This window comes from Mytilus californianus, unplaced genomic scaffold, assembly GCF_021869535.1.
Source record: "Mytilus californianus isolate M0D057914Y unplaced genomic scaffold, xbMytCali1.0.p SCAF_9, whole genome shotgun sequence".
NCBI lineage: Eukaryota > Metazoa > Mollusca > Bivalvia > Mytilida > Mytilidae > Mytilus > Mytilus californianus.
In genome coordinates, this window is record NW_026262745.1 from 48,339,502 (window position 1) to 48,353,883 (window position 14,382).

A 14,382-nucleotide genomic window follows, 5' to 3' on the forward strand; every position below is an offset into this window, starting at 1 on the left:
GAAAAAAATCACTGAAACGAGAATTGTATAACCAGGTATAACCTTGGAAAGAAAAAAATTCAGAGATTGACGCAATTTATCATTATATTCAGATTCGGCACAAGCCACATAGTAATGAGGGGCCTGATGGGTTATTTTCGTTCTTCGTGATCGGCGCATTTTCGCTATCGTGATCCGTTTTTCTACAGATTTTTTTTTTTTATATTTTCGTGATCCGTGATCATGGAAATTCATTTTCTGTGAATCGTGATTGACAAAAAAATCAACTCGTGAATCGTGATGAGACCTCCCCATCAGGCCCCTCAGTAATAAGTATGTATATAATCTACAATATACATGAGCTTAAAAGCTCTTACAACCGGCTATATTAACGTATAACACAAAAACATCACAATAATCATAGTTCCATCTAAGGAAACTTGAGTAGACATAAGCACAAAAATAATAGCACACATGAGCATCGAATGAAAAAAAAATGTGATCTGCATTTTCCAATTTATTTATTGATCAAATCATATATTATGAATCCTGGATATTCAGTTCTTTTGCAATTGTTTTCAGGATAAACCACGATATATATGCTACACCGATCAAAGGCTGCTATAAAGCGGAAGCTGGACGGCTTGGAATTTGCCAGTACTTTCTAGGGGGGGGGATTATTTTACGCAAACAATCGGTAATGATAGAAACCGGGCCTTGTTGGTCCTATCGTCAATAAACCCACATTCTATTCAGACTGAATGAAACTGTGTTTCTATACAGCAATTCCCCGATACCGGCTGCTCTCCAGGGTCTTGCTGTCAGACTTTAAAAACTCAGTATTGCATAATGCCGTCACATTCTTACGGACGTATATTTAAATAGATTCTGTTTAAACAACATATGATTGTATATGTATATAGTCTCGGTTGATAAGCATTACAACTTTAAATTATCAGTTTTTAAATCGGACATATTTCATTTGACCCGATCTATATACCAGTTTGATAAATATGGAAAAGGGATCTCCATACCCACAGCAGGCGCCTCAACAACAATATGGTCAGCCTCCACAACAGTATGGTCAGCCTCCACAACAGTATGGCCAGCCTCCACAACAGTATGGTCAGCCTCCAAACCAGTACGGCCAGCCTCCACCAGGTAAGTGCTCAGTCTTTATATATTCATTTTCCATTTTAATTTTTTACATTAATGTTCAACTTAAATTGTAAACTGTTATTTTATATTTTATGAAACATGTAAGACATGTCTTCAAATAACCACTGTATAACAGTTACAACAGAAAAGTAAATATTGAGAGGTGAAAAAGTGAGAAGGACAGGAATTTAAAATATGCTCTCTCTCTCTCTCTAAAAATCTCTTTTAATGAGTTGCATTCATTCTCAATTACTACGCAATTATTTTTAAACTACACCTTTTTGTAAATCTTCTTCAAGAATGTTCATGTCTAGAGTCAGTCGACATATTAATTATTAAAGTTTAGTTAAATATTCAAGTTTCAAGTTACAAGTAAATCGTTCATCGCAGTCATTTATATATAATCTTACAGATATACATATTACATATAGTAATACAATAGATTATATACGTAATAATAGTTAGCTTGTCTCCGTAAAAAAAAAAAAAAAAACTCGAAGGCAAAAGTGGGATTGTGATCCACACCGACCAAACGCAAAATTCTTTACTATATTTAAAGAACAAAAACAAATTGAACAGTGAACGGCATGATGAGAAAAGTCTCCAAAATAAACCACTATAATTGATAACATTAATTATGATCTATGGCTACAAAAGAATGCAAATTGATGACGACAAAGAAATGAAATTATATATTTATTAAGTGTTATATTTTTACAATGAATTACTTAACGTTATCAAATATCACTTGTCGAACAAGTAGCACTGGTCATGTGTGAATATTTTTTAACGAAAGAAAGGCACAAAAATCATGCATATTTAGATAAAAAAAGAACAAAAAGATCCCAAATGCAAAATAATTCAGAATTGGAAAACTATATCCAAACGCAACGTATATCGTAATAACATTAGATAAACACATGTATGATATCAAAATAGGAGATGGTATATATGATTGCCAACGAGAAAACTATCCAGGACAGGTTGCTTACTGTACGGTATGGGTTTTGCTCATTGTCGAGCCTCCTCATGGGGTTTTTGATTATGTGATTACTTGGCCGTTTTTATAGTGATTATTTGATTACCAGACCAAATACTTGGACAGTATTTTTGATTATTTGATTATCTTGTTTAAAAAATAATCAATGATTATGTGATTATATTGGCAAAAAAATTGTGATTATGTGATTAATGGACACCCCCATGAGGGGCCTCATTGTCGAAGGCCACATGGTGACCTATAGTTGTGTACATCCTCGCCGTCCTTAGGTAACTGTTGGATAGTTGTCTCATTGACATTCATACCACATTTCCTTATGTTCATACTGAGAGCTCTCACTCTGCTTCATTTGTTAACGTCAAACACACACACACACACACACACACGCACACCCACACACACACCCACACGAACGACACAATGTCGTAAATATTATGATAATAAGTATCAAGATTTTTACATTTCAATATATTCACAGCTTACGGTGGTGGGCAGCAGCAGCAGCAGTCGTCAACAGTGGTGGTTGGACAGCCACAGACTTTGGTGTTACAACAAACATTCAGAGATGCACCAGTACGTCTAACGTGTCCATCATGTAACGCAGATATAATGACAGCAATTTCATTTGAAGTAGGAACGATGGCTTGGGTAGTGGCTGGCTGTCTCTGTATATTTGGGTATGCTATTTTGTATTAATAACACACCACATTGTTCTCCCATCAAAATGCTTCAAAAGGAAAATTTTCAAAGTAAATGTCTGACAAAAATGGGATAAAGATGAGTAGAATGAACGTTGACATCGCCAAAATATACTTTTTTCAAAAATGCTTAGTACTGAACAGTATATACAAAAACTTACAAGTAATGAACATTTGTAACTTACTGACGTCACAATCAATTTCAAATGTAGCATTTTTGTGAAAACAGTCGCTTATTCTTGTTATTTACCTAGCTATTAGAAGTAAATACAAGTAAATTGTATGTTTGATACAATCAATGTCAATCGTGTTGTATCAGCTATCTGTGATGATATCGATACAAGACCTAGCCAATAGAATTCAACGCTGACATTGTTGAAAAAGAGTCCAGATGAACATGCCAGACAGATATGTACACCATACCATCATTCCATACACCAAATATAGTGCACTTTTTTGTGTATAGTACATGAGAAACGGACCTTACCATGAGAACTAAACATTAACAAATGAACCATGGAAATGCGATAAACTCTGTCAGACAAACATGTACATCTTCCAATCATTCCATACACCTTGAAATATTGAACTAATGAGCATAGAACTTATGAGAGTGGACTAAATCACAAAAACTTAGTATTGACCAATGAACCATGAAAATGAGGTCACGATAAAACGACAGACGGACATGTACAATCATCCCATACACGAAATATAGTTGACCTACGTACTGCTTATAATATCTGAGATACAGGCTTCGCCACGCAATTGAACTTAACCTTGATAAAAAATCCATAAAATGAGGTCAAGGTAAGGCGAACCTTGTCTGACGGACATGTAAACCTATCAAGGGTTCCATATATATTATCCTATTACTCATAATAATAGTCCGAGATTGCTCTGAAGTCTGAAAACAATTTTAAGACCGTCTGGGGCCGTGTCTAGCAAGCACAAAACACAAAAAAAAGGCCGCCAGACGCCTGAACTATCTAAGACTATCATAACAATGAAAAATATAGATTTTTTTTAGCAGTCTCTGAACCATGAAAACGCGGTCAAGGATAATTGACATGTAACAGACAGAAACTTCGTAACATAAGGCATTTATGCGCATGTTATGAAGGTCTGCTACCCTCTGTAATATAAATCATTTTACAAATATACTAGTCAACAAAAGTAACGATACACAAGTTTGAACTCCAATTTATCATAAAATATAATAAATAGGAAAAACTGTTGAATTATCCAATGAAAAACATTCATTTGCAAAGCAAATGCATATGATTAAAAGAATCTGCCCAAATTGGAAAGTGCGAAAATACCGTGTTATTGAACACAGGGGTCAAATTTATTTTGAGGAAAATGATGACAAAAGTCGGCACTTAATTTCGAAGATGAAAATTAAGTATTCAAATATCTGCAAAGGCATTCAAAATTTTAAGCAGACCATGTTTAAGTTTAAAGTTTTAAGTTCTAATATCGATTTTTGATTTTTTTTTGGTGAAAATACGATTTTTGAAATAACAAAAATTGCAAAAAAAAAAAAAAATCGCGTATTTGCCTTCAATCAATGGTTTTGATAAGAAAATAACATTCTGTAAATATTAGACCAATTGGGCAATTATTTACCTTGGTACAGCAGGGGCGGGTCCAGCCATTTATAAAAAAGGGGGGGAGGGTTTCCTAACCCAAGATAAAGGGGGTTCCAACTGTATGTCCCCATTCAAATGCATTGATCGTCAAAAAAAAGGGGGGTTCCAACCCCAAGACCCCCTTACTGGATCCGCCACTGGTACAGTGTATCCAATTTTATTATATATGGAAAATACATTGCCTTGTATCGTTTCTTTTGTTGACTAGTATAGTTGACGCTGTCGCCTCCACCGCCGCCGGATTATCATCTCTATATATCGCATTCTGCGAGTTTCGTCGGTAGCGAGAGAAAAAAATTACAAAATAAAAAAAAACACTGCTCACATAATGAGAATAAAAAATAACACTAAGGTTAGGCGCACATATCTAAATATACTTATAGGGTGCATTTGATTACTATGTACCCGAGGTTACCTATGGTTACCCATTATGGTATGTATGGTTGAACATCGTACAATCAATCATTTGTCTGTTTTTGCTTGTAGGTTATGGCTCGGATGTTGCCTGATTCCTTTCTGTATTGACGGCTGTAAGGATGTTGTTCACACTTGTCCAAACTGTAACCACATGGTTGGAAAGTTTAACAGAATGTGATAGAAATTACTTTTTTAAAACCGCACCAGAGCATGTTTATATATATATATATATAGATAATTAAGAAACATTATGTAACTGGGATGTGTTTTTTCTGAATTTATTTATATATGATATGAGTAAAAATTCAAATTTTGTAGACGTTTTCCTGTACATATAGTCTCTTTGCCTCTGAATCTAACATATTATGTTATAATGTACACGTTCTGTCTAATGGGTCCATCAAATATGTTATAACATATAATAATTTTTGTATTATATGTTGATGTTTACTATTCATAATTTCATTGTACAACTTGATAATCAATATAATTGCAATGCATCAGTGATTCAAGCAGTATAAATATACCACTGAAAGTTCATCATATGATTAGATTCCGAGTATTGAAAAAGACTGCATTGAACTTTTAAAGACGCACCGAGCTTCTGTTGTCTGTAATTGGTTGGTAGATGTTTTGTCGAGTCACGTGTTGATTGTTTTTTAACCAAAAGCCGTAGAACTATATACGGTAGCTTTATTACTGGCAATGTGAAGGTATTCCTGTACGTTGTCATGTGAACGACTTGTAAAAATGACAATGTAATTTCTGATATTTAATTAAATGACGAACATACAATGGCAATCTAATTAGAATTCAGATCTATCACAATTCGCGTGCTCGTATTATAAGCTCATATGAAGATAGCGAAATCAGAAATCTATTTTTTAATTAGATTTATACAATAGTGCATTTATACTGTTTGTACATTTGGGTTATATGAGAGAGAGAGAGAGAGAGAGAGAGAGAGAGAGAGAGAGAGAGAGAGAGCATGAGCATAAGAATGCAAAAGCCGTTCATAAGTTAATATGTGGAAACATACAGCATTTCATGTTGAACCTGTTTGACCCTTTCGGGTTATATGTTTTTTTAAAGTTTTAATCTACATTTTGTCATCCTGTTCTTAAGAGTCGAGATAACACGAGAAGATACCATTGAAAAAATACAACAACTTTAAATAACTTGGGCAATTTTCCAAAATAAAAGGTTGACTACAATGGAATTTGTTCAACCGATTCACAAATTATCAACTTTAAAATGTAAATGAATATTTATATTTAGACTTAATCATTGAATATATATGGTATCCGTATGTCCATCGTTTAAATGTATTTTCTAAGCATAATTTAGGGCCGTTTTTTTTCTATCTCATTTTATTTCTTTATGTATTAACTTTATAATATATGTATGTTCTTATGTGGTAGAAAATGTTGTTTTATTCATTTTATTATTTACTTTTTAACCATGTGTTATAATTTGGCAGAAAACATATCCCTTTTTAAGACTCTGGTTCAATTTGTGACAAAACCTGTCCACTGCATGATCTAGCACAAATTCGAATGCATGTAAATTCGAAATAATTATATATAAACTTATTCAAACAGACAATAAAATTGAGAATGGAAACGGGGAATGTGTCAAAGAGACAACAACCCGACCAAAGAGCAGAAAACAGCCAAAGGCCACCAATGGGTCGTCAACACAGCGAGAAAATTCCGCACCTGGAGGCAGGCTTCAGCTGGCCCCTAAATAAAAATTTGTACTAGTTCAGAGAAAATGGGCGTTACACTAGTCTCCGAAACATATAGATGAACCAAAATTAAAAAAAACAAAGGAGACTAACAAAGGTCAGAGGTTCCTGACTTGAGACAGGCGCAAAAATGCGGCGAGGTTAAACATGTTTTGTGAGATTTCAACCCTACCCACATACCTCTAGCCAATGTAGGATAAACCAACACATAGCAATACGCACAGTAATACTCAATTTAAAGAAAGTCCGAGTCCGATATAAGAAGAAACTAAGCAAAATGACAATGATAACATAAATTAACAAAGGACTACTAGCATGCAGTTGCTGACATGCCAGCTCCAGACCCAAATTAGACTTATTGAAAGATTATGTCTTCATTATATGAAAGTATATGTAACTATTTCTGACTTTTTGTTATATTTTGTAATAAATATAGAATTCAACTCTTTTCCTGATTTGTTTATATGGTAAACAATAAATGAATGAACGATTTTTTTGCTTAAACGCTCAGTGACAAGTATTTCAGTCATATTCAGGAAGAGGTCAAAGATTTCAATGCTAGGATCGTCAGTATACACAGAACAAACTGTCAGAATTTAAAGTCAAAGATTTCAATGCTAGTACCGTCAGTATACGCAGAACCAACTGTCAGAATTTGAAGTCAAAGATTGCAAGCTAGGATCGTCAGTATACACAGAACCAACTGTCAGAATTTGATGTCAAAGATGTCAATGCTAGGATCGTCAGTATACACAGAACCAACTGTCAGAATTTGAAAGATGTGATTACATATTATTAGTTACATAGTGTGCTAGTGACCTAATACGATATATATCGTATTAGGTCACTAGCACACTATGTAACGAATTTATCTTACAATGTACCGACTATCTTAACATGTGGTATTTAGACTAGTGGCCTATCAAAGTGATTAAGTCTTCAATACCGTTAGTATTAAGAACCTACTTCCATTGGTCTATACAAAAACAAATGCCAACAATAACAACTGTAACGTTAGCTTTAAATGTGTTTTATGAATTTATTTCAATCGTTCATCATCAATTTCTTCGTCTGTTGAAACCTTTAAGATTTTTCCTTAACACATTGTTGTTTTTATAAAGAGACGTAACACCACTACTAACCGTGTATTGAAATAAGCCCCGCCTACTAACCCAATATGGAATATACTCGGTCTCCACGCGGTTACTTTTAACCAATCATATTCCTAGAAATGTATAGGAGGTAAGATAAACTCATTTATCATAGCAAGGTACAGAGGATGAGGTCTGTTAAGTTAAGAATGGAAACTACAGGTTGTGAAGACATTTTGAATGGAGAGGTATCCATGGACGACAGAAAAAGCTGTAAGGTCATATGAGGACAAGATGTTAACGTAAAACGAGCAGAAAAGAGATAAAAGTAAACCAAATATTGATGGATAAACCTTAAATGCCTGCACGTTATCGTATTCAGGACAAGAACATGTCACGTAGATGTCTGCTTTCTTATTTATTTTGCTCCAAACCACATTACCAAAACCTATATATATCAGCCACTCAGGGATAAAAACCCACAAAAATTAAATTACATTCATAAAAATCTAGACATTCATCAAAATTATTCTTGCTAAAAAATATTATACAGTTGTTACAGTACACTATATATAGAATAACATGCTGTTTATTTTTTTAAATTTATACGAAATGAAAGCAAGTGACCATTACAGTTTGAATGAAGCGCGTAATGCTTATACTTATAAATTTTCAAAATTAAAAATATATATATTGAATCTGAACACAAAACTACGACAGAAATTATTTAGTCACGAAGATGAAAGTAGCATTGTTGACATCAAAAAAACCTTTCTGGGAATGAGACAGTTAGGTAAGTGGATGTGGTTCAGTAACCCTTAAAACATGTGATTCTGGAAATGAGACCGGATAGGCCTATACATGTAGACTAGGGGTGTTGGGTGGTTAACTCTGAACACATCTATCTTAGAATGAGGCAGGATAGATACGTAGCTGTGTGGGAAACACTTATTACATCCCTGTAGTTTATCATATGTATAACAATCATAATTATGGCTTTTTTGTGGGCTATTGAATCCAGATCAATATAGATAGGTAATTATTAAAATTCATATTGATAAGGTCATATAAATTGGTATTTGTATTTTTGAAATTTGTCTTATTCATTTGCATCGGACCTTCAAACTTCATGCACTTCATACAAAAACTATAAAGATTGCCAATACAGCCTCTCCTTTAGAGTTTTCATCAATATTAATATATGACCACAGGCCTTACCAAAAAATATATTTTGCTACAAGATGGCTTATTCAACAATGTTAATGTCTGTAAGAGTTTGGTCTCGCTTCATAACTAACTTTTCCAAAAAACTATGAGTAAAATTACTATTTTATGTCGAATATGCCAAAATCGACATGTTTAGGACATTGTAGTGGGACATGAAAAGATCATGATGGAGGTACAACATTTCTAAAAGGAAGTTGATGAACATCGAATATATTAAAAAAAAAAGCTTGTGCTTAATAAATGCAAAAGTAGTATACCGCTGTTCAATATACTTAGCCTGTTGATATGAAATTATGCCATTCTATACTCTAATAAAAATGGCTGCACTTCACAACTTTTTTTGCTTTTTAAAATAAATTGTTTGATTTCTTGATTTCTTATAAAAGAAAGTTTCTTCCAATAGGGAAGTGAAAAAAAAAACAACCTTTGTTTCTATTGAAAACTAGGGCAAAAATAATTATGACATTGAGTTTCAAAATGTTTTCCTGTTCCTGTATGTTATTTGAAAATAAAAGTAGAACACAAAGGTTTGTCCCGAGAAAAAAAAATATGAATCCTCAACAAATGAAAGGTCAGTTCCTTATACCCTCAAATTAGTATTTATCTTAACAAATTAATGTTGAATTTAAATGCCTACAAAATGAAGTATTTTCAAGGAGCAACATGGAAAAATAATATCAAGACAACTGAATCACTCAAACATTTTAAACATTTAATACGTGACCTTAAAACTGACCTTAACTGTAGCACCTACGTAACGTCGAGATAAGATAAACTTTATTGTTTAAACTAAAAGGAGAAAAAAAGGAACTACAGTTGGGATTTAAGCTTAAACTATGGAAAAAGGATCACCATACCCACAACAGCAGCCACCACCCCAACAGTACAATCAACCCCCACCAGGTAAGACATAGTACATAGAAAAGTATAAATATATATTGATCAAACTGTCATATTTTGAGGTGATATATTTAACACCCGTACAATGTATAATTCTAAAATGGTCCGCGGCTACGCATGTGACTAATTACAATGTATACTAGCACATTTCTTAAGAAATTTGATTGACATTTTTTTTTAAACATACTATATATATTGTAAAATTACGTAGTTAAAACATGTATCGATTTCATGGATGTTCTCGGAAGTTGTTTGAGATCAATTTTTATTTTAAGGTGTGACATTTTGTCTGTCACTTTATTAAAGCCTTTTATTGTTTGTTTATTTGAAATTTTATACACTTTTATTTTTATAAACGCAACATCATTGTATTCAACACAATGATCTTTATCAATTTAGAGAAACTAAGAATTAGCAATTTACTGCATGTTGTTTGAAATGCATTACAGCTACCATTTTGTAATGTTGTTTACGTTATCTTGTTATGTGTCAGAAGCGTTATAAAAATAAAATCCATTTACGAAATCACGAGAAAAAATACGGTATAACAATAACATCAAGAAATCACGAGACAAAAATACGTTATAAAAATAAAATCAAAAAATCACGAGAAAAAATTACAAGTGTCTGTACACTTTTTATTGAAAACGATTCATACACAAGATTGTCACCCTAGTTCCGTTCCAACACTTAACAGATACATAGATTTCTTGAGATTATTCTTTCTTAATTGAAATACATATATATATATAGTATTTTTTTTAGGAAGCCTCCCACTGAAAAAAAGGTGGTCCAAAATTGGTCTGTAACAGTTGACTGATTTTGCTTCAAATTCTTTGGTGTTTTTTTTAACTCAAATTGTTATTTGCCCTCTTTGGCGACTAACATTGTAACCGAAGTGAAATGTGTCCTCCGGACTTTGTTTCCTAGTTGTTCATAATTTTACTAGAAAAATAAGTCCTCAAGGAAAACAATTTCTAGGGAAATGAGTCCATAGGTAGTGAAATATGACTACACTTATTTCCCTAGGAAAATTATTCATTAGATACTTGATACTGTGAAGCAAAGTCCAGGGGACTTTTTAATTTCAGGAACCAAAAAAACTGTGGAACATAGTTTATTGTCTGAAAATTTTTTTTTAGTAATAAAAGTCAAATAGTGGGTCGAGGGACAAAAAAAGATCACAATCGTGGGTCCAGGGGACTGATTTGCGAGAAAGTTGGAATGCCACTGGAAAAAGAGGGTATATCGAATAGGTACAGAAATGCAGCTTTGCAACAGGCCACCTACAGACACAAACAGTAGTTGCAAGGGTTCTTATAATGCAAAGAGCGTGGCACTCTCTATACACGAGGCATCTGATGTCACGTCCACATTTTGACCGCACATGACTGCGAGTTTATATGCATCACGCGCAGTCAAACGGATGACTCACTTAGGTAAAGGTCCATATTTCTATACCCCAGTTAACCCTTGGGGTCTTATTTGTTAATGTTTATAAATGAATGTATACATGTATAATAATTTTGCTTCCAGCCTATGCACCGTCTGGCCAGCAGTCGCAAGCAACAGTCGTGGTTACACAGCAGCCAAATGTTTTGCTCCGGCAGACATTCCGTGAGGTACCAGTGCGTGTGAATTGCCCATCATGTAACGCTGATATCATGACCGCAACGCAATTCGAAATTGGAATGCTGACCTGGTTAGCGGCTGGTATGATATGCCTGTTCGGGTAAGAAAACTGTATTTTACAGTCAATTTTTTTTATATAAAATTAGTGTCGTATTGGGTTGATTTTTATCTTGTTATGTCTTGATATTTATTTTAGTTTTACTTTAATTTTCTTGGGGGTTGGGCCTGTATCTCCGCCTTTCCCTTGCCGTATATTCTTCTATACTTTGGCCTCTATTTACCGTCATTTAAAAGCCAATTTTGATTTTCATCAAGGTAGTCAAGGAATAAAGTTACTTCAAAAATTGATGGTTTATCTTCCAAAGATAACTCAGTACCAATAGTCAACTTTGCATGACAGTTTTTGAACGCAAATTTAGAAAGATGTTAACCAAGTAAATGAATCTAATGAAATGCTACTTTTTAAGTTGCAAGCCTGTGCCGAAGCTGAGTTACAGCTTACCCATTCGAATATGTTCACAGAACAATGCAATGAAATGTACATGTTTGTTAGGTTGACCATGAACCCAATAATACATGTGTACACTGCCTGTTGGCTGAGTTGCAGGTGTGAGAACTAGCCAATCGAATCATAGAACAGCCAACGCAACGATACTCCTGTAGAAACAATTAGACTAGTTTTGTTTATATATTTACAGCAGCCTAAAAATATTTCATTTCCAAATCTGTAAATTCTAAGTATGTCAAATGATTTAAATGTAAGAAAAAACCATGGACGTCAACTTGTTTTCATTCTTTCAGGTTATGGCTCGGATGTTGCTTGATTCCATTCTGTATTGACGCCTGTAAAGATGTTGTCCACACTTGTCCAAACTGTAACCACATGGTTGGAAAATACAGCAGACTATCATAAAACGCACGATCAAACAATGGTGTGGGAGGCTCAATACCTCGTCTTTACATATCACATATACAACTTTATGTAAATATTTATTTTGTAGACCACTTAAAATTTATATTGACCAAATATATGTAAAAGAAAATTGTAAGAAAGGCTTTCATAACACATGGTCTTCCATGGATTTTTTTATACGTTGTTTTATATATTATAAACACAATACAGAGTTTATGTATACTGTACTTTATGTTATGCGTTATTCTCAGTATTCTTTTATGATGATTTTTATTCCACGTTCCTTCTCTCCCATTAGTTTAGAATGGTTGATTTGTACGTATTTGCATCAACCCCGACGAAAAGACCATTTTGTGATAAATTTGAAAGCATTTTCAGTACTTCTGCAAAGAAATATTTTATTTTCCCGTAAAATTTTTATTGAACGTTTCTCCTCATGTTCTTGCAAATTATTGCATTCATCTCATTATATATTTTTCATTTCATTTCTCAAATGATTTCGATACAATTACGCAATAGAATCATTCATCTAAAATGTATGTACTATGCTGTTTTTGTTCACAACTTCTACGTTTTAAATTTATTTTCACTTTTGTACACAATTTATTCCTGCATTTGGTGTTGCAGATTGTTCATTTTCAACGTGTCTTGGGAAAAATCATTAATCTTCAGCTCTTACCAGGCCAGGATATTAATTTTCAAAGTCCCACCCCCTTCGGAAAATCAAATGGTCGTCACTTAAGTGCCTTACTTTTTTCAAACTTGAACTAGATATCTATTTTTTTTTTTTACAAATTTGTACGTTCAGATTTATTGTAATTAATTGATTCAAGTGTTCAAATCATTGTTTTAATAAATCATCTTAATCGTTTCTATCTTTTGCTTGTTTTATTTGCTTTTGAGGTAATTAAAATGAAAATCCAAAATCTATGACAAACTTAGGAAAATCATACACCAAATGCTTTCAAAAAGAAATACACAAACAAACAAAAAATAACATAATGCCTCTCTTAAAACGAAATTTTTCATACACACGAACATGACTACTTTTAAAATTCAAACAATCAACAACGGTCCTTCAAAAACTTACTAATAGATAAAAGCAATTCGAAACTCTGTCCAGTCTCGCGCATGTCTCAGCAACGATGTATACATGCGACATATATATATGTCAAATTCGATTTGGGCCTTAGTTCAGTTCAAACAAAGGCTAGCTGAAGTTACTCAACAGAAATGCATACGTTCTTAACTAAACATTATATACCAAAAATGCAGATTAATTCACATCCCATTTAATCGATTTTTAAAATATGAATAAGTAAGACAGATATATCGCGCGGTTTAATGAATGGCTATTATTTATTTTGAATTTATTGAACCATAAAATTAATTTTTGACTCTTCACACTGACTGATAATCCGCGAATTTATTGAACCATAAAATTAATTTTTGACTATAAGATAAGATAAGATAAGATAAGATAAGATAAGAAAACTTTATTTTGATTCGGCATAAGTTAAAAGACACAACACAAGCTCTAACGAGCTTTTGACCGAATATAAAAACATATACATAACATAAAAACAGTCTAATTTGACATATAAAACAACCTGTTATACGAAGTTAAATCTCACTTACATAGCATGCAATAAAAATTTAGCAACAAAATTAAAATGAAATAAAACATGCTAGACCAGAGCAACCAAAAGCAACATAAATAATAAACATCTCAAGAATTATCTGCAAGCAGAACAGCGACATTCCAAACCGTTCCAGGACTGAACAAGACTTTTAAAATATGAAAAACTATTTTCAGTCCTGAAATGGTTTGGAAGGCTGTTCCATAAAGTAGCGGCAGCAAATTTGAAAGATTTTTTACCGTAACGGGTTGACTTTACCTGTGGAACATCCAGAATATTTACATACCTGAAAGAATACTTAGATTTTTTGACACTCATCAAATTTTGT

General features: G+C 33.2%; 2 protein-coding genes across 2 annotated transcripts; both read left to right on the top strand.

The window, feature by feature from the left end:
• The first annotated feature begins 754 nt into the window (after window positions 1–754).
• Window positions 755–7,094, top strand: LOC127714591 (cell death-inducing p53-target protein 1 homolog). The gene is made up of 3 exons (XM_052220667.1): window positions 755–1,140; window positions 2,616–2,814; window positions 4,974–7,094. The coding sequence occupies exons 1-3, from the start codon at window positions 993–995 to the stop codon at window positions 5,080–5,082; spliced, it is 456 nt and encodes a 151-aa protein (XP_052076627.1). The 5' UTR covers window positions 755–992; the 3' UTR covers window positions 5,083–7,094.
• Window positions 7,095–9,660: 2,566 nt separating this feature from the next.
• LOC127714595 (LITAF domain-containing protein-like) lies at window positions 9,661–13,285 on the top strand. Its single transcript, XM_052220671.1, has 3 exons — window positions 9,661–9,872; window positions 11,406–11,601; window positions 12,303–13,285. The coding sequence occupies exons 1-3, from the start codon at window positions 9,806–9,808 to the stop codon at window positions 12,412–12,414; spliced, it is 375 nt and encodes a 124-aa protein (XP_052076631.1). The 5' UTR covers window positions 9,661–9,805; the 3' UTR covers window positions 12,415–13,285.
• The last annotated feature ends 1,097 nt before the right edge of the window (window positions 13,286–14,382 follow it).